Genomic DNA, 25583 nt, shown 5'->3' on the forward strand with positions numbered 1-25583 from the left:
ACATTTCTCAAAAATGACAACAGACAAACATGCCTTTTTATTTATTTTTTGTCAAAATGTTGTGTTATGTTTATTCCTGTTGTTAGCATTTCAGAACCTCTTTCCTGTGGATGCCACAGCACAGCTGCCAGTCAATTACAGTGGAGTAACTGACTGGCTCCAGAGGTCCAACTAGAAATTCAGGTTCAACCTAGAGATAAACTTTGGTGTCTCTACAGCAGAAATATTTGTGGCATCTGGTTCTGAATATGTGCCAAACAGAAAAGACAGTAAAGAAATAACCTGAGAGTTTAGCCGGTTTGGTTTCAATACAAGCCGTTGGACATGAACACAGGCAGCTTCTGACAGTCTACCAAAAGGTAAGTAATCGAGAACTTCTAAGAATTGAGAATGGCCCAATGGTGACAATAACTGGAGGGATATTGAGACTATTTTGCATCAGACTATGTATGATCCTGTAAACGGATACAAAAGAAAGAAGACCCTTTCCTCCTCTTTGTAACTCTTGGTCTTACTGGTTCTGTCTAATTATCTGCCTAATGTCATTCTTTTGCCTTGTAACTATATATCTTATTCTGCTATTTTCTAAAGCATAGCAACTTATTTTATTCCAATGATCTAGATTTTTTAGGAGAAAACATTTTAATATTAAAATGATACACAAGAGGACTAAGTGTGGAGAATCATTTCTGAAAAAGTGCAGCTTTCTTCTGAATCATTTCGAGAGTGTAATGTCATGCATTTATGAATCGTGCTTGGCTTACAGTCTTATTGAAACAGGAAGGGGTTATATCCAGACTGTTTCCACAGAATTACCAGTTCCTTTCACAGAACAGGCTGAGCCCTGTTCCTGAAAGAGCAGGGCACGGTGCAGGTTGACAGCCTGCACCATGATTCATTCTGCACCAAACTTTACACTTGACACAAAGTGTTCAGGATGAACCTTGTTCACCAGGTAACTAAACTTAATGACTGCATTGTCAGACATGGAGGTATCAGAGAATATTCGTTCAGGTTACTGTGGGCAACTGGGCCGTGCAGAGACCATTAAAGGGGCAGGTGCTCAAAAAAAAAGAGGACACATCTAACCACATTTTAGGACAGAATATTAAAGTCACACAGCTTCCAGAGTTTAATAAACAATGATAAATTACAAATTGTGATATACAACTAGATTTAGTACATCTTAACATAACAGCTGCCTTGTAACATTAAATATATTGTTCACTATCAAAAACTGCATGTTGATCATGGTAAGAACCTTCATGTTTTTTTGTTCCTACCTGCGGTACTCGTTCTGACCCAGTTGGTCAACAATCCACTACCTTTGGCTGCTTCTGGCAGATCTTTTCTTTTTTGTTTCTGACGTCTTTCTTTACATGGCTTTTTTTTTTTAAAGGTTTTGTTGGCTTTAGTGGCCTTTATTTGAAAGTAGTTTGACAGGAAAGAGAGCAATCAAATGTCACCAGGACGGGAATCAAACCTGTGACCACCGCCATGAGGACTAGGGCCTCAATATGTGTGTCCTATGCCCCTGCGCCACCACAGTACCCCCCTTTGAACTGAAAAAAGCAAAACATAATGAATTATAATCAGAACACTATATTAAACCACACTACCAATTACAGGTCCTTCTCAAAAAATTAGCATATTGTGATAAAGTTCATTATTTTCATAATGTAATGATAAAAATTAAACTGTCATATTTTAGACTCATTACACACCAACTGAAATATTTCAGGTCTTTTATTATTTAATACTGATGATTTTGGCATACAGCTCATTAAAACCCAAAATCCCTGTCTCAAAAAATTTGCATATCATGAAAAGATTCTCTGAACGAGCAATTAACCTAATCATCTGAATCAACAAAGTAACTCTAAACACCTGCAAAAGATTCCTGAGGCTTTTAAAAACTCCCAGCCTGGTTCATTACTCAAAACCGCAATCATGGGTAAGACTGCCGATCTGACTGCTGTCCAGAAGGCCATCATTGACACCCTCAAGCAAGAGGGTAAGACACAGAAAGAAATTTCTGAGCGAATAGGCTGTTCCCAGAGTGCTGTATCAAGGCACCTCAGTGGGAAGTCTGTGGGAAGGAAAAAGTGTGGCAGAAAACGCTGCACCACGAGAAGAGGTGACAGGACCATGAGGAAGATTGTGGAGAAGGGCCGATTCCAGGCTTTGGGATACCTGCGGAAGCAGTGGACTCAGTCTGGAGTAGAAACATCCAGAGCCACCGTGCACAGGCGTGTGCAGGAAATGGGCTACAGGTGCCGCATTCCCCATGTCAAGCCACTTTTGAACCAGAAACAGTGGCAGAAGTGCCTGACCTCAGCAGTGCACAGGCTGATTGCCTTCATGCAACGCCGCATTGAAGCAGTCATTTCTGCAGAAGGATTCCCAACCAAATATTGAGTGCATAACTGAACATTTGAAGGTTGACTTTTTTGGTATTAAAGCACTTTTCTTTTATTGGTCAGATGAAATATGCTAATTTTTTTAGATAGGAATTTTGAGTTTTCATGAGCTGTATGCCAAAATCATTAGTATTAAAACAATAAAAGACCTGAAATATTTCAGTTGGAAATGAATCTAAAATATATGACAGTTTAATTTTTATCATTACATTATGGAAAATAATGTAATTACAATATACTAATTTTTTGAGAAGGATCTGTATTTACCCTTGTGTTTAAACCAATATGTTTTTCAGTCCATAGCATAACATAACAATATTACTTAAAGTCTGGATTGAGTTTTTTCCCCTTCATTAATGACATGCTTTTATTGGACAGGAGGAGCTTGATTGATTGTTACATACATTATAATATATCTATCATGGTAATTGAGAGAGAGTTATTTTTAATTCTAAATGAATATCCTTGTTGGACTTTTATTTAAGTGTTATTCTCCTTCAAGATACATTTACCTAACGCTAGAATAAATGCAATGTACATTCTTCAGCAAAAGAAATTAGAAGATTGGACATACATCCATTATGGAGACGATAGGTTTTGGACGGGTGATGTGCCCCTATTGCATAAGGAATACTGAAGAATGACTGCTATCATTAACGATACAGGGAAGAAGCTTTTTAGTTATCTTGCTTTGCTAGCGAATAGCACAACAACAACAGCCTAATGTCTGTATGATAATACTGAATCAATAGATGAGAACAGTTTTTCCTCACGAGGCTGTCTCCTCCCGCTCAGTAGTTCTTCAGAGAAAGGTAGACGCAGAGGCCTGTCAGTGTCTGTTGTATTACATTACCTCTCTGCTTAAACCCCTACTCTGTGCTGAAGCAGAAACGATATGTTTTCCGTTATCTGACAAAGTAGCAAGTCTACTCCACTTTATTCACCAAAAACTTTTTTTTTAAATTCATCAAAAACTGTTCTGTAATCTGGAACATTCACTACGTTGAGTTCTGCAGTTAGCCGCCTTATCTCACTGTGCGAGAGGCAATTGCGTAGTGCGTCACGGGTGACAGGAGGGCTTATTATGTTGTTTTTCTTTAAAAATACAAAAAAAAAAGTAGTACATGTTATATGTCAGAGGGCAAGGAACAAAAGGGCCAGGTGCTCAAACCCCTTTAGCCCCCTCTTGCTATTCTCTATATTTGGCTTTCAGAGAACCAATTTTTTTTTCTTCGTTGTTGACACTTCACTATTACTGCTGAAAAAATTCTGAAATTTATGTACACTGATTCAGTGAGACTTTATACTTTGGTTTAGGATTTATGACATGTTTGAATAATCTACAGGCTTTGTGGATCCTATTAATTTTAATTTGTAGTTTTATATCATAGTAAGGCAACTTTGCTTCATCTAAACCTTGACTAATTTCTTTATAATAATAATAATAATAATAAGAATATGTAATTATACCAATAACATTAGATCTTATTGAGGTGTTAATGCAGCCTCAACATTGGACTGGGATCTGTCACTTACAGGAAAGGCTTCGTTAAAGCTGCTTTGTTCTCGTGACACATTCAGTTGTCAAAGAACTCTGAAGGTATCGTGGGTTGACTCAGCAGAAGGTCACCACGCTGTGAAGCGCTTTGTAATTTGTAGATGAGTTGCTGTTGTCTGCAATTGCTTTCACTTTGTGATAATAAAGTGATTAATTCAATTCAATTGAACTGGCAAATGTCAATTGCAAAATGTCACCTGAAGTTAGATTTTGTTGGTTACTTCTGTCTGTTCATGTCTGAACAACAGGAGGAGGAGCGATGTTTGTCATAGTCTAAAGGCATGTTGGCATTCAGGTTCCTGATTGCCTCATTTCACTTGCTGTGGATATGAGCCATGTTATTTTGGTCAAAGACAAGATGGAAATCTGGACACCTTCAGACTTAATCCTGGAGAAGCAAGAGATTGTAGAATTGTGCCACTCATAGTGGTAGCGTGTTGCAGGGGCGCGGAAAAGGGGTGAGAAGTAACCGCAATTCTAGGGGCCCTGACCGGAAGAGGGCCCTTCACAATTTAATTATTTATATTTTGTTCATAGAAATAAAGTAAAAAAAAGTCCTGTCAAAGGCAAAATTGATCATATTGTATTTTCAAAGATTGTTTTTAGCAGTAAAAATGTAATGTTACCCCTCCCAGACCAAAAAACACACATCCGTTTTTGCCCTGAACTCCCCCCTGGATTTGCATGAAAAGGTTAATTCCTGCTTGAGAGTGACGCTGTATGCAGCTGCAGTCAGTAGAAGCTGCAGCCACGAACGACTGTACCAGTTACTATGCTGCTAAGAAAAGTTATGAAATCAGATTTTCAAAAACAAAGTAGAGAGAGGGAGAGAGAGAAAAAGGTAAGAATGTTAACTTATAACCCAGTTTTTCTCCAAGAGAGGTGGGTAGACTGTGTGAGATTATCAACCATTTAGCATAGTTAGCTTAGCTACAAACTACTGTTTGCCTCCGTTTCACTAGCATTTAATGAATTAAGGAAACAAATTCATATATTCATATATTTAACGTGTTCCCTGTAACTTTTACCACTTAGCAACAGGTGAGTCAGTCAGCAGCAGTTATAACCCACGTCCCTCCTGACCCGTCCTCTCCTGAGTGAAATTAAAGCTGCAGTATGTAACTTTTATACAATATATATTTTTCCACATATTTGTTAAAACTGTCATTATGTTGTGACAGTATGGTATGAGAGGTAATCTGTGAAAAATTTATTTCCTCTGCTTTTTCCCAGTGCTCTCTAAAAACAACCAGTCAGTGACAGGAGAGTTTTAGTGCTGTCAATCACAATCTCATGTGGCTGCTCATCCTTCCACCCCCTCGCTCTGTGCTATGCTGCAGCTAGCATAGCCTGTTGTAAATGCTCGATCTAGTTAGCATAGCTACCAATGAGCATAGATAAACTATTTACCTGAAATGACATGTTATTTCTCCACCATTAACACAGTTAGCAGTGAGTGAATGAAGTTGATTAACAACATTAAGACCCTCCTCCTGGTTCTGATTGGTGAATTTTGGTCAGAATGGTGCATTACTTTAGCTAGCAATAGTAGTTCAGGAAGGAGGTGGAGAAGATTGATTGTTTTCACAGATTATCTGTCTCATAACAAACTGTCACGACATGGTGACAGCTTTAACAAATATGGAGAAAACATTTTTTTTTATTAAGGTTACATACTGCAGCTTGCATAAAATGCAACTACATAGCATTTTTTGAGAAGTCTGGATTGTTTTATGTGTATTTTGCACGTTGCTTTTGACTGTTGCTCGTGGGGAGAGACATTTCAGTAATCTAAAACTAAGAAAAAAATTAAGCAACCTACTTGCATACTGTATGTCGACTGTTGCATGTAAAATTCATGAGCAGTAAATATTGTGCTAGTATCAGTATTGGACCAAAGAAAGCAAGGCAGTTGCAAGCCTTTACAATTGTGATGCTTTTTATGGGTCACATTATAGACTCAAGAAATTGTAACAGCAGCTGTGCAGGGTGCAGGAGGGCCCAATCTAATTTTTTTGTCATGAGGCCTAAGATTCCTGGCGGCGCCCCTGGCATGTTGGAGTAGCTCTGTTACATTATGTCCAATTTATTCAACAGCTGTTTGCAAAACTTTTGCTAAAGAAGCTAATTTTACCAAATCCCAAATCAAAACTGTTCAAAGAACAAGATAGTATTAACATTAAGTGCATACGCATTACATTTCAATCTGGAGAAACTCACACAGAGAAAAAACATCAGAAAGATTTATTAGACTGTGTTCTTTTTTGGCGCCGGCTGAAGAAGTTTGTGCTGAGCATCATCAAGCGATTTGATGATCGGCTCGGGGTGGAGCTCAGGGTAGTCTTCTCCCCCGGGTCCGGACACTGGTGGTGGAGAAGAGCCTAGGAAGGAGGGAACACGGAGGTGCTCGTCCAGATGGAGGTAAAGATGGGGAGGAGGTGGGTGAAAGCGCGGCTGAAAGGCTGGAGAGCCCATCTTTGTTGGTGCTTTTGAAGGAACTCTTGTGTGGTGATTGGCTTGAGTGGCTTGCGCTCCGGTGCTTGTGATAATGGAAGAGTAGATTGGAGTCTTCCCAGCTTGAATTTACACTTTAAAGCTTCCATTTCAAGGATAAATTATAATACAAGAAGTCACCAAAAGTACTTACATAATATCCCAAGTCTGCCTGCCTATATGTGTGTTTGAATATGAATTTATGCACATTATGGAGTGCGATTGGGTGAATTTGCAAAGCACTTCTCATAGGTCAGTATGAATGACTAGAACAAAAACATTCAGAACAAAATCCTTAGAGGGATTTGAGGTCAACTTCACAAGCAACCTTCTGTTGCCAAAAAGTGTTTTCCTTAAAAGTTGAATTATGGAAGAACTACTTTTTGTGTTTTACATTAAAACAATTGGAGATATTGCAATATATGCAATCTCTATTGACATCAGTCATGTTCAATGCGGTTACTCTTACGTTTATCCTTTCCTTCACATTACAAAACTACATTTATCCCCATGTGTTTTATTGTTTTATTTTGATCTTTGGACAGGTGACCTGCTCGGGGTGTGCCCTGCCTCTCACCCACCGCTGCAGACAAGCAGCACCCCTCCATAGCCCAGCAAAATAAGCAGGTAAAGAGAATCAGTGGATGGATAAGTGTTGAATTTTTGTGTATCCACTTTTCAGTGGAGTCTTGTTGTACCTGTTGCCTTATGTAAATATGTCATGCGTTGACGTCAACTACCAAATTTGCCTTGGGTTATAATCTGGTATGTTTACAAGTGATGTCTGTGTTTTTATTAATATATTTTTAAAGTAACTATATCTGAATCTCATTTGTCAATACAAGTTTATAAAAAAATAAACTAAAGAAAAATAAAGCTTTTTAAGTCTGAACCAATTTTTATACCTTCAGTGTTGGAGACCAATTTATCCTGAACATATGACTTCACAATCCATGTAATGAAATTTGATTGGACTATGGTTAAGGTTATTTGGCTAAGCTGCATACCAAACTGCCAGTTGACTGCTATCTAGTTTGTTTCTCCCCAGTTTATTTAACTAGCAAGATATAAACTACATCTTAAGTTATGACATAATTACATCTATGCCTGTTGTCTGTCTGTCTTAACAGGAAATAATGGACACTCTAGAACGTATCTTTGGCCTATGCACAGCCATCTACCATAGGGCTGATAATGCGAAGGCCAACAAAAATCGCTGTCAACGAATCACCCAAAGAGTTCGAACCCTGGAGAGACTTGCTAAAGCCATTAAAGAAAAGGGACCTGGTCAAATCTCTTCTACAGTTCAACAAGCTCTGGATGAACTCTGCATTACACTGGTGTCTGCAGAGCAACTAATGACAAAATTCCACAAATCCAATTCTATTGAAGGCTTCATTAAGGCTGGCTCTAATGAGGATAAGTTTAGTAAGATGAATGATAAACTAGATGATAATTTCCAGGTCCTGTCAGGAGCACTGCAGATTGAGCAGAGGGATATGCTAATTTCACTCTGCTCAAGCAAAGAGAGTGTTAACGAAGGTAATGGCCCTGCACAGACATCTCCATTGCCATTCCCAATGCCAGAGCCCTGGCATGCAACATCAGTGTTTTCCCCTGTTGGTCAGCCACATCCTGCAGTACCAATATCTCCTCTGTCACCACCATTCAGCCCCACAGCACCTTATCCTCTCCAAACACCACAGTTCAGACACACAGCACCTTATCCTCTCCAAGCACCGCAATTCAGAACCGCAGCACCTTTGCCTCCCGAAACACAACAATTCAGACCTCCAGCACCTTTGCCTCCCCAAACACAACAATTCAGACCTCCAGCACCTTTGCCTCCCCAAACACAACAATACAGATCTCCAATACCTTTGCCTCCCCAAACACCACAGTTCAGACCTCCAACACCTTTGCCTCCCCAGACATCACAGTTCAGGCCTCCAGCACCTCTGCCTTCCCAGACACCACAGTTCAGACCTCCAATACCTTTGCCTCCCCAAACACAACAATACAAACCTCCAACACCTTTGCCTCCTCAGACACCACAGTTCAGGCCTCCAGCACCTCTGCCTTTCCCAACACCATCTTTCATACCCACAACACCCACTGTTCCTCTTGCCATTCAAAGGTCTAACCCTACAACTGCTGTGCCAGCCCCACGCATCCACCCCCCCATGTCAGGGTACATCTCTACGGTCCCTCACCTTTTCCCTGCTTCAGTTCCAGCCCAGCCCCTTAACCCTGGCAATGTTGCATCAATGTCTCGCTCTACTGTAATGAACATTACTGTACAAAACACCACAGTTGTGACACATTATCCAGTCAACAACCTTGGTTTTCAGTAAGTTGAAGTCCAAAATACTAAATGGACACAACTTGCATATCAGTCCCTTGATGCACTTTTACAGAGTTACACTTATGTTCACATTTACACATTCATGCACAGAATCGGTTGATAACTTGAATTTAAGTGTCTTGCCTCTGTTATACCAAAGGGGCAGTGTTATGTAAAATTAACTATTTTTAGCTTTACATCACGTTATAATGTTTTTAATGTAATTTTCTCCTAAAAAATACTTGGAGTGTTGCCTTGATTCTTTCATTCATGTTTGAGAAATCCTTTAGTCTCTCGTGGCAACCATTTAGTGGTGCAAAACGTCTGTTGGTGAAGTTGGTAGCACCGTCTTCGAGAAGCAGCTCCTCCTAGGAGCTTCATTTTCCAAGCTTCTGATCTTCTGCCTCACAGAGCAACCCTCCCTCTCCCATTCCATGTAGTTCTGGATATAATCTAACAAACTCAGCCTAGTAGAAATAACTTTTTAACTCTATTAGTTGATGCATTATATGTCTATATTCTATTTTCTTTTCCAGATAATTTACTGATTTTATTATCATTATTATTATAACTATTCAGTTATTTTAATTTCTTAATCCACTGATCATGTCTGTTATTTCATTCAGTTCACTATCATTGCTTACACACACACACACACACACACGCACACACACACACACACACACACGCACACACACACAAACACACATACACACACACGGTCATGCATGTTCCGTCACTAACCCAAAGTACTTCTTTTCTTTTTCACTAATGTACTGTTACTATGTATCTTGTACTGTGATGTATAATGGAAAAATAAATTAATTTAAAATATGCAATAATTTTTTGACCTGCACCAATGACTTCCATATAATTATCTGCTGTTTTATAATATTATATATATATATATATATATATATATATATATATATATATATATATATATATATATATATATATATATATATATATATATATATATATATATATATATATCATGTCAGTAAAAAAGAACTGTACTTTACTATGTGCTGAATAGTCATCTTCTCTAAAATTAATAGTTCTTATTTTATTGCTGGAGTCGTTACAAACACAAAAGTTGAATCGTCTCAAAATCTGTCTGTTTTATGTGTTTCTCATTCTTTTCTGAAAATGCCTCCCAGATTGAATAGTTTGTCTAAGGTGAACATCAGCTTTCAGTGATGTTATGCTGCAGTGGCGGTTTCTGATATGGGCGACATGGGCAACCCCGAGGGCAGTATCTTGTGGGGTTCAGCATGAGGGCCCCCTCCCCTCCCTTCTGTTGAATCCAACCAACACCCCCATGCCCGGCTTCCTTGGGTGGAAAAACTGAGTCGTTATCTTTACAAACAGCACTTCCATCTGGTGGACCACAATAATATTCACATTGTGCAAAATCTTTAAAGTCTGTTTTCCTTAATTTATTAAAAATAAATAAAACATTAAAACGTATTACTCAAAGCAATTGTAATCAGTCTCCAGAAACCTAACAAGGATAACTCTTCGACACACCCTTCCTGTTTCAGTGAGTCATGTTTCTGCTTTGTATAGATGTCAGGCTATAGGAACACAGGACACTCCCACAGTGTTGCAACTTTCAGAGGCAAACAGGAAGAACCGTGGACCTCTAAGATACGAGGTTTCACTTTCACCCCATGCTAACAGATAGCACAGCACTGGGAAAGCAGGCGCATTAGCTACTGACTACCTCTTGCAGGTAAATTATATTTTTTACTTTTGATTCTCTGTAACATAGAAAGCTCTGCTTACCAGATCATCGTGTTGTTGAATCACCAAATACAAGCAGTTTCTCTTCATCAGTATGATATTCCCAAAAGAAACTCTAAAACTCCCTGAGCTGACTCTTTGTAGATACCTAATATGCTTAATGTTACATTCAAGGCCACTGTTCGAAAGCCGTTGTGAATAGAACCCTTTTGTTTTATCTTGATAACTGCACAAATCAAAAGAGCATTTTTCAGAGGTTATTACACTCCTGGATCACAAAGTCTTCAAGTGTCAGAAGAATGTCTGATCAGATGCACAGCAAGAGACAAGGACAACATACAACTAAAAAGTTGTCTTTGAAATTAACTTTGTTATTTCCATTTGTCTGAACAAGTTTGATCAGAGGGAGGTAAATTGAATCAAATGTTTTGTTTGTTTTGATTTTGAAAGAGCTGCACATCAGTCAAAAAGCAGACCAAGCAGAGTTAAAACTGAAACTCAAAATATGATTCAGAATGTCAAACCATTTATTGTTTAATGCTAATGAGCACACACTGTTTTTTTATTCACCGTTTTGACCTTAATTGTATTGGAGGAGTTAAGGTGTGTTGAGGAAAATAAATATTCTTAGTGTTTAATACAGTTAAATCTTACAACATGTGAAAATAGTGGCTTGAGTAAGATTCTTTTGGATAACATCTTAGAGGGCTTTAAGTTAGCCCTGCAGAAAAGAATGTTATCAGGGAGGAACCACGTCATAAATTAACTGTGTCACACAGGCCTGTCTCAAATGAGCAGGCAGCGAGGAGACATCTCAAGTCATCTCCCTCAGAGAAACATTAAAACTTAAGGACAACCAAAATAACACAATACTAACAATAATTGCAATTTAATTAGTAGAATACAATTTAGTTAAAATTAACATGATTAACTACATGGAGTCTCTAACCTAGGCCAAACGTAATATCAGTTAGTTAAATATAATCAAAACTAGCATAACATTAATTAGAAAAGGTTTAGAATTAATGTGTTTATATTGAAAATGCTCAGGTATATTCTATACGTGTTTTATTCTTAAAATCTGCGCTTTCGTCTAAGAGGATGCAGACGTTCTGAACCACTTTGTGTACCAGGCTTCATGTCAATTTAAAATTACTGCACTGATCTGTATATGTAGGAATTGACCGGCAGGGAAATAAAATAGGTTTAAGACAGGTTAACTTTTGGTTGAACTCTGGTAAAAAAATAGAGGCTTTGTTCCAACCAGGAATTAGGAGTAACATCATATTTCAAACTGGCATGAGAAGAGCTTGCGCTAAATGACCTTTGCTCTATCACGATTGGTGTTGGTTGGTGGTGAGGAGAGACGCAGGTAGACCCAGGTTGTGATGAAGAGGATGAATTTAATGATGAATGTAGCTCAACATTGTCCAAGTCAGGCAGGACGGCAGGAACAATTAGCACACAGCTAGCAACCGGTAGCAACTGACAACGTGAAACTAGAGCTTAGCAAACCAGGACTGTACAGTTCTACTGGAAAGCATTACACGAACTAAGACAAACATAAGACAAGGACCCGACAAGAGACAGAGACAACAGGTGGACATAAATACACGCGGGGTAATCAAGGGAACGAGACCCACCTGGGAACAATCAACAGGGAAGATGCAAAGACAGAGACTCAGGGAACAGGATCACAATAAACACAGAAATAACTCAAAAATAAAAACACAGAAACATGGATCATGACAGTACCCCCTCCTCAAGGGCGGCTACCAGACGCCCAAAAGAAAACAGTCCCAAAAAAACCCAAAAACAACAGGGTGGGCGGAGGGGCGACGGCAGGAGGGCTAGAGTCCAGAAATCAAAAACTAAACCCAAACAGGAACTCAGACACGGGAAACAGTCCGGGGGCAACCACGGCACAGGAGGTGGAGCTCCCGTGGGAGATCCGGAGGGCGGCGACGTCGGAGGCGGAGCTGGAGCTGCGGGAGCACAGACGAGGAGGCGGGTCCGGCGGTCTCCGCCGGCGCAGGAAGCAGAGACGAGGAGGCTCTGGAGGGCCGGCTGGAGTCTCTGGAGGAGCACTAGGAGTCTCTGGCTCGGGGGACTGCACACTGGTGTGACGGTGCGGCGAGAGGTTGGAGAAGGAGTTAGCAGCGGTGGTTAGCCACTCTAACCCAAAACAGCAGGACGCACTTTTGAAGTATTCCACACTTTCGATTTATTTAACTTCGTCCACGTAAAGCCAGATCTCCACGATACTAAGCATTATATTTCCATACATGAGAAAAAGTAATGTTAGTTTACCGCTCTGCACCTCATCATCATCTATGTTCTCTTCTACAACAAAATGGAAGACTCCTTCTTCTTCTGTACAATAGTACAACAAAGGGAGTAGGCGCCCCCTTGTGGTGATACCTACTCACCTCTAGGAACCAAACAGCATAATGACTGTTACATATGCCCCCCAGGTAAACAAAGGCTGTCCTCAGCCGCACACGACTATAGGCACCAGTACAGAATATATCAAAGCAATACATAGCCATAAAACTGTAGTTACACATGGGGCAGGTATCAAATCACACCTGTATACATATCTGTGGATAATGGAAACACACAGTCAGCTTAGGTTCCAAAATGCAAACATACCATCAGTGTGAAACTCTTCTTTGTTTTATGAACACAACCCCTCTAAAGAACAGTTAAGGGACAAACAAAATCCTTCCTATGCAACTATGGGTGACAACAAAATTACTGTCATCCAAAATCATCAGAATTCTTTTTTGATTTTGTTTTGTAAGTACAAAAATTTCAACATAACACATTTAACTGAAAATTACATGCACTCATTAACCTGAACAAATATAACCTTACATATTGTTAAGCCTGTCAGTATGATAGATATTTGTCCATTTATGGTCTGACCAACCAGTCGTTATCCTGGGATGACGCCGGGCTCTCAGATTGTAACGTCCAGCACAATCTGAAGCGTGGTCAAACTCGGTCTCATCAGCGTTGGTCTCATCGACCCCATGAGGCGTCTGTGAGTGGCGAACGTCATGTGATACATCACGAAACACATCACCTGGAGGGAAGTCCTGGATGGCATCAGTCTGAGGGGAACCGTCCTCAAGATCATTGTCCATGTGATCCACCTGTGCAGCCGCACCGGCAGTCTTTTTGCAGCTGGCAGAGTCCCAAGTATGGAAAGGCTGCATGTTCACAACATGGAAAACTCCAGCATCGGCTCCAGTTTCAACATCAATCAGTCTGTAGTTCACATCGCTAAGTTTCTGACTGACACGGTAGGGTCCTTTGAACAGCGGTACCAGTTTAGCCGTAAAATTTGCCAAAGCATCTGATCTTGGGTGAGACTTCACTCGGACCAGATCACCAATCCCAAAGGCAGAATGACGGCGTCTCAAGTCATAGTAGTGTTTCTGTCTTTTGTGGCTGAGGTCCAGCGCAGCCCTGGCGTGGTGATGAGCATCCCTGAGGGTGGCTCTCAGAGTCTCTGGATACTGCACGTCCTGGTCATCCACTCCATCACAGCTTGGTTGAGTGATTAGATCGAGGGGCGTGTCCAGCTCACGACCATACAACATCATGGATGGACTAAGACCTGTGCTGTCATGTGGAGCTGTGCGAAGTGCAAAACAGATTTGTGGTAAAAACCTGTCCCATGCGGTGTGTTTGTCACTCACATAGGCATGGATAGCTGTTTTAAGTGTCCTGTTCACACGCTCTGTCGCGTTTGTTTGCGGGTGATAAGCTGTAGTAAGCCTATATGTTGAGCCTAGAGCTGACACCGTGTGTTCGAACAACTCACTAACAAAGGGAGAACCTCTGTCTGAAATGAGATAGGTGGGGCTGCCATGTCTAGCAAATATTTCACTTAAGAACTTGCTAGCTGCAACCTGAGCTGTGGCCTCTCTAACTGCACACACCTCAATCCACTTCGAAAAATAGTCCACAGAGACCAGCAAATAAGAATTCCCTGATTGAGTACGGGGCAAGGGACCCACAAAGTCCACTCCTGTGTATTCCCAGGGTTTTTGGGGTACAATAGGGACCATGAGACCAGCTTGTTTCTGTTGACTTGGTTTTGTGAGTTGGCAGACCGAGCAAGAGGTGACATAACGTTTGACATCACCTGCCATGCCAGGCCAAAAGAACCTGTGTCGTAGTCTCATCAGTGTTTTGGAAACACCGAGATGGCCAGCAGTGGGGTGGTCATGGTAATAGCTCAGCAGGGTTCCACGAAGAGATGTTGGGACAAAAAGCTTGAGTTCTTTTAATGGGTGCAAACTGCACACAGTCTTTCGGTCCCTGTAATACAGCAAACTGTCATAGACAGTATATTGTTCTTGGAATTTACTGTCCATCTGAACTGATGAGTCTGATTCAATGTCTCTGAGGAGCTGACCCATCACAGGGTCATCCATTTGCAGCTGCCTCATGTGCGAACGATCCGACAATAACACTGGGGGCAGGGAACGGATGTCCAAACTGCCTATAACAGCGTGTTCTGGAAGGATATCAGTGGGCTTGTCATTTTGGTTTGGCAGGGGATTCCTGGAAAGAGCATCAGGAACTGCATTGTGTTGTCCTGGCTTGTGGACAATTGAAAAGTCAAAGTCTTGTAGTCTCAAAGACCACCTAGCCAGCCGGCCAGAGGGGTTTGGACGGGACATGAGCCACTGTTAAGGAAGAAATATTTAAATTGGTTAACTTTGGAAAAAAGTTTGGCTCTCTCTCTTCCTCTGGATTCTAGGTCCTCTCGGCGGGCCACGTGTAGCCACAAGGAAAACAACAATGCGTGTTGACGTCACAGAATTACATAGTTTAATCCAATATAAGACAATGCATAAACTTAGAAGTAAGACAATGCACAAACTTACACCAGAAACTGCAGAACAACGGAGACATACATTCATTTACCTGACATAAATGGAAAGAAGGAAAGAAAGAAAAGCAAAGACGTGCAAAGACATCTTTGGAGAGTTGCAAGAGCAAATCTAATCTGTTACTTCTGTGTAGAAAGATTATCTTCTTGTATTTAATTTATTCAAATAAGGCGTACCTTTGCTCATCCAACCAGGAGCTATCTCTGACCCTCTATCTGAAGCCTAAACCCCTGCCGTGTTTACGGCCTTTCACAGATGAGTGTGAAAAGCTACAACTTCCACTGTATTGTTTTCCTACAGACAAAAGGCAGTTCAAACGATCCTAGCAAACCATCTGCTGGAACTACAGGTAACATAAAGGTCAAAGAGCCAGAATACATTACTAATTTCAAAACCACAATTAGGGCATTTGAATCAAGACATGTTAAGTTTTAAAACTAGCTTATTTTAAATTTATTTTCTCAACACCACCTAAGGCTGTTGTGGTCTGTGAAAACAGTCACGCGAAGGCCCTCAACATATGGTCTGAAGTGTTCCAGAGCCCAAATGACGGCCAAACATTCCTTTTCAGGGGTTGAGTATGGTTTTTCAGCCTTGTGTAGAGAACGACTTGCATAGGACACGACAATGTCTCGGCCCTCTTCATCTTTTTGCATTAAAGCAGCGCCCAATCCTACATCACAGGCATCAACATGAATGTAGAAGGGTCTAGCAAAGTCTGGAAATCTTAACACTGGGGCTGATGTGATTCGGTCTTTTAAAACATTCATGGCTTGCTGACAATTGTCATCCCAGTGAAAAACAGCCTCTTTCTGTGTGAGCTTGTGGAGTGGGTCAGCATGCCGTGCATAATCTTGGACAAAGCGCCGATAATAACCAGTGAGTCCCAGGAACTGCCTGACCTGTTTCACTGTGGATGGTGACTGAAAATCAACGACAGCCTTGATTTTATCATGGTCAGGTTTTATGCCTTCAGGTGTGATGCGATAACCCAAAAATGTGAACTCACTCAAACAGAACTGACATTTTTTCAGTTTTAAAGTGAGGCCAGCTGCTTCAAGTCTGTCCAGGACCTCCTCCAAATCTTTCAAGTGCTGCTCGAATGTGGGGGATGCCACCACGATGTCATCAAGGTACACAGCACATGTTTTGTAGATCAGGCCCGCCAACACAGAATTCATGAGCCTTTGAAATGTTGCTGGCGCATTGCATAATCCGAACGGCAGCACACGGAACTGGTAGAGGCCACAGTGAGACACAAAAGCCGTTTTTGGTCGGGATTCCTCTGAAACGGCAACTTGCCAATATTCTCAAGCCAAATCCAGGGTTGAGATGTACTTTCCTCTTGCCAGAAAGTCGAGGGATTTGTCAATTCGTGGTAATGGATAGGAGTCTTTTTGTGTGACTTGGTTTAAACCCCTATAGTCCACGCAGAATCTTGGATCAGAACCAGGTCTATTCACAATCACCACCGGAGCAGCCCATGGGCTGGTAAAGGGTTTGATTATGTTGTCCTCCAGCATTTGTCGCACTTGATCCTCAATCAAACGCTTTTTGGTTGGTGAAGAGCGATAGGGGGGAAGATTTATGGGCTTGGCGGTTCCGGTATCAATCACATGTTCCGCCATTGCAGTGTGTCCAAGATGCCCATCGAAAGTGGAGCTGTGGTGGGAAAGAAGATCGTACAGATCTGATTTTTGTGTTTCCTCCAGGCTCGCCTCGGGCACTTTTGACTCAATGGCCACTTTTGACTCAACAAAATGTTCAGTGACATAACAGTCTGTTCAACAGGAAAAAGTTCAAGACTGTGGTTCTCATTTTCATCCAAGCCAGGATAGGGACTGTCATCAATAAAAACTGTCCTTGTTAGTATATGGATGGTTACTGAGGCTCTCATCATAAAATCCATCCCTAATATGAAAGGAGAAGACAGGTGAAGGATGATGGCAAAGCGTTGATAAAAGCGCTTGTTCATGAAACCAATACTCAGCCAAGTCACACCATCTGGAAGGCAGGGAGCATTGTCCGCTAGGCTCACTGGTGGCCCCTGCCACTGATGTATGTTTTGTGGACCAGTCCTATTAACTTTAATGAGATCCGCACGTACAGCCGAAAGTGAAGCGCCTGTGTCCAGAGTCGCCTCAATGCAGGTTCCATTAAAGTTCAGCTTAGTCTTAAATGGAGTGTTCCAGGTAGCAGTAGAATCATTGTCCTCCACATGACCAAGAATGTGGAATTCATTTGTAGAAAGGTGAGGCTCAGTTAACGTCTGGAGGGAGGATTGCCTCGACGAAATATCCTCCCCCCCTTGAAGTTTCCCGATGGCCTTTGGGGTGCTACATCTATGGGTGGCCTGAAGCTTCTATTGTCTGTTTCAGCTTCAGGTATGTCCAAAGAAGTAGTGGGAGTGAGATCATTATGGGACCGAGCCGACACAACCTTGTCCTGATTACAAGCAGGACACGTTTTTGACGTATATCCAGGACTTGAGCACTTATAACAGTGTAGCTCAGCCCCCTGCTGCTTCCAGTGTCTCTGTTGAAGATTCTGGTAGCTATCAGGTCCCAGCACAGCATGTAATTCATGAGCCCTGAGCAGCAACTCCATCACAGAAGACACAGGCGAGCCATACAGCGCCACCCTGTACTTTTCAAGTGAATGTTTACATATTAGTTGAATACGCTCTTTTTCCGGTGGTGGGCAACTTAGCTTATTAAACTCACTCAACATATGAGCTACAAATGTTGGGAGTGGTTCATCAACTGACTGGACACGGTCTAGTATGCCTCTGAGAATTCTTTCTTGGTTGTCAGTGGGCAGAAAGACTGTTCTGAAAAGTTGGCAGAAATGTACCCATGAGCTAATGTGTGAGCTAAGGGCTTTAAACCACTTACTAGGCTCTTTTGTTAGAAAATGGGGCAACTCATTTAGAATCTGGACATCAGTTAAATTCAGAGTGGACTTGTATGCTGACACAGCTTGTAACCAGTCCTCTGCCTGCACTTCACCATCCCCAGCAAATACTGGTGGTTCCAGCTTGGCGTGATGTAGTGCAGCAGCAATCACTCTTGTGGTGTTGGTTAGCTCAGCTGAATGAGTCTGTAGAAAAGAGCTGTGCAGGTCCCTCTGAGTTCCAGGATAAGAGCATGGGTTATTCACAGGAGGCACATATGGTGTTGAGGTGGCCACAGGAGCTGTAGGAGACTGTTGTGCAGAAGGTCCCCCAGACTCACAGGAATTAACCCTGTCTAGATGATTCAGCATTTTTTGTTGCAGGGACAATGTGTTTTGAAGGACATCCCTCAGCTGCTGGACGTCATCCTTTAATTCTTGTACTTGCTGACAGAGGTCTGGAGCTCTCTGATGCGGTGGTACAGATTGAAGAAAGTCAATATCCATGTCAGAGTCAAAAACAGAAAAATCTGGTTCAGATGCCATTTTGTTTTGTTTAACCTTTACAGTAGTGTCCAAAATAAATGCCTTAGGATTATGAAAAAAAACGTTTGTTTTCTTTAATGTTCAGTTTGTTTTGTTTTTATTTTTATATCAGCAGTAGGGCTCGTAGGCGAGCAAATGTCCAAATATAAAATATGAAATCTCCTCAGACAGATTATCGAACGAGCTTACAGAGGTGTGTTGCTTTCCGCTGCCACAGCTGCGGTATTTGTACAGCACAGTCCGTGTCCTTCCGCAGTTCAACAAGTGAAAATCCACAATATAGTCCGCATGACTGAGCTCCACTGAAAAAATAGCCCCCAAAACTCATCAAGCTCTTCAGCAATCGTGAGTTAATTTAGTTAATATTTGGAGGTCTGGTCATTTAAATCTTCCACTTCAGCAGACTTTCAGGAATTAAATCCAACCGGGACAGCTCATCACGACGTCCAGCGAAGTGCAGGCAATAAATGGCTCCAGCAACCTTTAACACTGATCACGACGTACTCCGCTCAGAAACTGTATCCACCTCGCGGAACAGACGTCCACAAAGAACTTGAAAACAATCACCTCTAATCCGAAGCTGAATCGGTATCCAGGAGGGAAAGGTCCAAAATATGTCCGGGCGCCAATTTGTGACGGTGCAGCGAGAGGTTGGAGAAGGAGTTAGCAGCGGTGGTTAGCCACTCTAACCCAAAACAGCAGGACACACTTTTGAAGTATTCCACACTTTCGATTTATTTAACTTCGTCCACGTAAAGCCAAATCTCCACGGTACTAAGCATTATATTTCCATACATGAGAAAAAGTAACGTTAGTTTACAGCTCTGCACCTCATCATCATCTATGTTCTCTTCTACAACAAAATGGAAGACTCCTTCTTCTTCTGTACAATAGTACAACAAAGGGAGTAGGCGCCCCCTTGTCGTGATACCTACTCATCTCTAGGAACCAAACAGCATAATGACTGTTACACTGGCAGCGGACGCAGGAAACTCTGGGGGCTGCTCACATGCAGCGGACGCAGGAAACTCTGGGGGCTGCTCACATGCAGCGGACGCAGGAAACTCTGGAGCGGGCCACGCCACTAGCCGTGCTGCCTGTCGTCCCGGGGCTAGTCTGGCCGCCTGAAACCCCATCACCATGGGGACTGTTGCGACTGGAGACGGGCGGACGGAGGTGGCTGGAGACAGAGACAACAGGTGGACATAAATACACAAACGAGACACACCTGGGAACAATCAACGGGGAAGACGCAGAGACAGAGACTCAGGGAACAGGGTAACAATAAACACAGAAATAACTCAAAAATAAACACACAGAAACACGGATCATGACATGCTCTCACTTGTCTAGAAAGAGAAGCGCCGTAGCCCTGAAATTGAACAGGTTTCAGAAGGTAATGAAATTGCCCAAACTGAGTAATTTGAAAGTGGTATACATGCCATTTCTGTATGTATACAATATAATAAAACATAGGTCTATCTATCCGTCTATCTAGATCAGTGTTTCTCAACCTTTTTTGGCCCAGGGCCCCCCTAGCCTTTATCCAGGTCCCTCACCGCCCCCCACCAAAGAATTTGTAGGCCACTTTGCACTGATTATTAATATTACTATCACTATTGTAGATGTTTTGATTTTTATGCTTGTTTCTGTATTTATCAAAATAATTTCCCAGAGAACAAAAAAGCTATGGGAATAGAAATTATTTTCACAGCTCTCTACGAAAAATGCAATGAACATTCAACTTAAAATCGGTAGGCCTAACAGCAGCCAATCAGAGTGGAAAAAATATTCTTGTTCTGTGCCAACTTCTATTTGTTAAATATTACACAAAATGACCAGATAAAAGATGTACAACAATGCCAGTTTAAACTTTGAACTATTTGCAAACCGACTGAGCTCTGCAACATTAAAACATGGATAGAACTGTAACTACATTAATCATAGCTCTTCTCTTCAGTGTTTGTCGGTTTCTGGTGGTGCAGCTATGTGCTGCCTTCAGGCGAATGGGACATCAGAGTATCATCCATAAAATTTCACCCACATGGCATTTATTGTGCAAACCAGAGCTTTCAGTGGAAAAACAAAAGTTCCAGGTCCTTTTAATGCCATACAAATATGAGACAGAAACGTGGATTATATCTTTATATAGACCCGTCTATTGATTTATAGATTAATAGTTTTACTGGACAGAAATTACAAAGAACAAATCTGGTTCTTAATCAAATCCTAATGAGTCAAATTGAAAGTGTCATGGAGTGTCATTTAGTTTCCTTTGACTAGTATTATCCTCTCTTGGTTTATTGCTAAGTACACTTTAGTTTCTTTCCTGTTGCTAGATTTATTTGATCATTTATTGACGGTCACAATCAGTAATCTTCACTCATCACCTGCTGCGCCACCTAATCGTCATGTGTTTCACATCATGTGTTGATTTTTCACTGTTCAGCGTCGGATTCTCTGTTTTTATGCCATAATTCACATCTAGTTCGTCGCTCCGTTTTATCTCCCGCTTCTCCTGTTTCAGAGTTTTGCGCAATGTGCGCGTGTTTTTTTTTTTTTTTTAACCCCCTAAGGTGCAGGGCGGTCGGGAAGCGTATCGATGGAGAAAAGGCAGACTGACAAACCTTTTAAAGCAACGGAAACAATTTCGGTATTCTGATTATTGAAATTTAAAAGTGGTGTGGTACCGTTGTTCCATCACACCCGTTTCATACCGGACCACTTACAGCACCGGTGTTAACGCTATAAAATGAACGCTCACTATCGTGGTATCACCCATGAAGGGATTTCTTTATTTGAATGGGTTCATTTTTCAGAGGCATGCAAAGTGAGGGTATCGTGATTTTAGTAATAACATGTTCATAAGAGCGATTTCTGTTGTCCTTCCATGGAAGCGGGCAGCTTTCAAACGGAAATAAAACACTTTTTAATATAAGTTGCTGCTTTGGCATGATCACAGAACTGCCAAAACATATGTACAAAAATACCAGACAAAGTGAATCACAGCACGGTCATCAGCCAGTGTACCGCTGAACTGATGCCGTAGCAGGAGAACGGAGCTGTGCCAAGAAGCTACAAACACTGAATAGAAGGAGAGCTGCCATCGATACCGTTGCAGCCAAGCATGTTTTAATGTTACACAATACAATTTTAACAAGTTGCTCAAAGTCTAAACTGGTATTGTTGTGCATTTAAGTGTAACACGGGGGGAAGAACCCGGATCGTGACTGAGGACGTGGCCCTAAAGCCAACTGGTAGACCACTGAAATATCAAGTGGTCTAGAGTTTCCCAATTAATTGTACCCAGGTAGGTCTGGCTGAGAATAAGGAAACAGAAGTAGTATACAAAATATATTTTATTTATACTTTCTTTTACAGTATTAAAAATAGACTTTATTATTCTAATTTAAAACTCAATAAGCAATTGGAACCAAAAACAAATGCAAACATTTGTTTGCATTTGTTTTTGGTAGAAACAGAAAATAATGTTAGACAAAAGAAAAACAAATCCCACATGGCCCCAACCCAGTCCTAAGGCTGTGCCCAACAAGCTAATATAAAAAGGAGCTATGCTGTTCTGGTTCTGCACCGTTTGTGGGAGCATAATAGACAACAGCAGCAATCGGCAATACCAAAAGAAAACAATAATACAGACAGGTAAAGTAGTGACATCAAATATCCATTTATCCTACCAGTATCAAATGTCCACGATCCAAACACTCACAGCCACCTGATGAGCACGGCGCCAGCGCTCATCTGACTGAGAGCCAACTACAACGGACCCAACAAACACACACACAGATCGGCGTGCACACCGGGTGCCTAGATGTGTTCAAGGGCCCAAACCGGGTGGGAATTTACCACTGGATGTAAACTATGTTTTCCAGTAAAACCACCCGGTTACATAAGGTGTAAAGTTTACGACCAAACGCACCCCAAAGTAATTCCAGCGCCCCCCTTTTGTAAAAATTTCCGCCAGCGCCCCCTGCCGTCCTCTGAACGCCTCCCGGGGGCCGGTACCGCCCACGTTGAGAACCGCTAATATATATATATATATATATATATATATATATATATATATATATATATATATATATATATATATATATATATATATATATATATATTTACAGGGGCGCTGCCAGGAATCTTGGGCCCCATGACAAAAAATTAGATTGGGCCCTCCTGCCCCCTGTGCAGCTGCTCTTACAATTTCTTGATTCTATAATGTGACCCATAAAAAGCATCACAATTGTAAAGGCTTGCAACTGCCTTGCTTTCTTTGGTCCAATACTGATACTAGCACAGTATTTACTGCTCATGAATTTTACATGCAACAGTCGACATACAGTATGCAAGTAGGTTGCTTAATTTTTTTCTTAGTTTTAGATTACTGAAATGTCTCTCCCCATGAGCAACAGTCAAAAACAACATGCAAAACACACATAAAACAATCCAGACTTCTCAAAAAATGCTATGTAGTTGCATTTTATGCAAGCTGCAGTATGTAACTTTAATAAAAAAAAAAATTTCTCCATATTTGTTAAAGCTGTCACCATGTCGTGACAGTTTGTTATGAGACAGATAATCTGTCTTCTCCACCTCCTCCTCCTCCTCCAATCAATCTTCTCCACCTCCTTCCTGAACTGCTATTGCTAGCTAAAGTAATGCACTGTTCTGACCTAAAACAACCAATCAGATCCAGGAGGAGGGTCTTAGTGTTGTTAATCAACTTCATTCACTGACTGCTAACTGTGTTAATGGTGGAGAAATAACATGTCATTTCAGGAAAATATTTTCTCTGCGCTCATTGGTAGCTATGCTAACTAGACCGAGCATTTACAACAGGCAATGCTAGCTGCAGCATAGCACAGAGCGAGAGGGTGGAAGGATGAGCAGCCACATGAGATTGTGATTGACAGCACTAAAACTCTCCTGTCTGATTGGTTGCTGGGAGAAAGCAGAGGAAATAAATTTTTCATAGTTTATAGTCACAACATAATGACAGTTTTAACAAATATGTGGAAAAATATATATTGTATAAAAGTTACATACTGCAGCTTTAATTTCACTCAGGAGAGGACGGGTCAGGAGGGACGTGGGTTATAACTGCTGCTGACTGACTCACCCGTTGCTAAGTGGTAAAAGTTACAGGGAACACGTTAAATAGATGAATATATGAATTTGTTTCCTTAATTCATTAAATGCTAGTGAAACGGAGGCAAACAGTAGTTTGTAGCTAAGCTAACTATGCTAAATGGTTGATAATCTCACACAGTCTACCCACCTCTCTTGGAGAAAAACTGGGTTATAAGTTAACATTCTTACCTTTTTCTCTCTCTCCCTCTCTCTACTTTGTTTTTGAAAATCTGATTTCATAACTTTTCTTAGCAGCATAGTAACTGGTACAGTCGTTCGTGGCTGCAGCTTCTACTGACTGCAGCTGCATACAGCGTCACTCTCAAGCAGGAATTAACCTTTTCATGCAAATCCAGGGGGGAGTTCAGGGCAAAAACGGATGTGTGTTTTTTGGTCTGGGAGGGGTAACATTACATTTTTACTGCTAAAAACAATCTTTGAAAATACAATATGATTAATTTTGCATTTGACAGGATCCCGGTTTTTTTATTTTATTTCTATGAACAAAATATAAATAATTAAATTGTGGAGGGCCCTCTGCTGGTCAGGGCCCCTAGAATTGCCGTTACTTCTCACCCCTTTTCCGCGCCCCTGCAACACGCTACCACTATGGGTGGCACAATTCTACAATCTCTTGCTTCTCCAGGATTAAGTCTGAAGGTGTCCAGATTTCCATCTTGTCTTTGACCAAAATAACATGGCTCATATCCACAGCAAGTGAAATGAGGCAATCAGGAACCTGAATGCCAACATGCCTTTAGACTATGACAAACATCGCTCCTCCTCCTGTTGTTCAGACATGAACAGACAGAAGTAACCAACATAATCTAACTTCAGGTGACATTTTGCAATTGACATTTGCCAGTTCAATTGAATTGAATTAATCATGTGTGTAAAAATATTATCACAAAGTGAAAGCAATTGCAGACAACAGCAACTCATCTACAAATTACAAAGCGCTGCACAGCGTGGTGACCTTCTGCTGAGTCAACCCACAATACCTTCAGAGTTCTTTGACAACTGAATGTGTCACGAGAACAAAGCAGCTTTAACGAAGCCTTTCCTGTAAGTGACAGATCCCAGTCCAATGTTGAGGCTGCATTAACACCTCAATAAGATCTAATGTTATTAGTATAATTACATATTCTTATTATTATTATTATTATTATAAAGAAATTAGTCAAGGTTTAGATGAAGCAAGGTTGCCTTACTATGATATAAAACTACAAATTAAAATTAATAGGATCCACAAAGCCTGTAGATTATTCAAACATGTCATAAATCCTAAACCAAAGTATAAAGTCTCACTGACTCAGTGTACATAAATTTCAGAATTTTTTCAGCAGTAATAGAGAAGTGTCAACAACGAAGAAAAAATATTGGTTCTCTGAAAGCCAAAAACTCTCCTGTCTGATTGGTTGTTTGTAGAGAGCACCGGGAGAAAGCAGAGGAAATACATTTTTCATAGTTTATAGTCACAACATAATGACAGTTTTAACAAATATGTGGAAAAATATATATTGTATAAA

The 25583-nt window shown here is 41.1% G+C and overlaps 2 protein-coding genes across 5 annotated transcripts in view; one reads left to right on the top strand and one right to left on the bottom strand.

The window, feature by feature from the left end:
* The first annotated feature begins 255 nt into the window (after nt 1–255).
* LOC106908407 (mixed lineage kinase domain-like protein) overlaps nt 256–25583 on the top strand; it is a 33925-nt gene continuing 8597 nt past the window's right edge. The window contains exons 1-4 of one of the 4 annotated variants that reach the window (XM_088006628.1): nt 256–359; nt 6259–6399; nt 7017–7098; nt 7602–9657. In XM_088006628.1, the coding sequence (XP_087862754.1) occupies nt 7608–8825 (1218 nt within the window). In that variant the 5' untranslated portion in view covers nt 256–359; nt 6259–6399; nt 7017–7098; nt 7602–7607 and the 3' untranslated portion in view covers nt 8826–9657. Of the gene's footprint in view, nt 360–6258; nt 6400–7016; nt 7099–7601; nt 9658–10453; nt 10554–25583 lie in introns of those variants that run through there. The other 3 variants (XM_014971351.2, XM_088006627.1, XM_088006626.1) reach the window with 3 other exon arrangements.
* On the bottom strand, nt 17737–18912 carry LOC148159520 (uncharacterized). Its single transcript, XM_088006629.1, has one exon. It carries the CDS (start codon nt 18910–18912, stop codon nt 17737–17739), a length of 1176 nt encoding a protein of 391 aa, XP_087862755.1.

Source organism: Poecilia mexicana, unplaced genomic scaffold, assembly GCF_051168715.1.
Source record: "Poecilia mexicana isolate PSO_F unplaced genomic scaffold, ASM5116871v1 scaffold_6, whole genome shotgun sequence".
Classification (NCBI taxonomy): domain Eukaryota; kingdom Metazoa; phylum Chordata; class Actinopteri; order Cyprinodontiformes; family Poeciliidae; genus Poecilia; species Poecilia mexicana.

Excerpts from the sequence above, each read along its gene's own strand:
- LOC148159520 (XM_088006629.1), bottom strand. The coding sequence starts at position 18,912 with ATGGCATCTGAACCAGATTTTTCTGTTTTTGACTCTGACATGGATATT.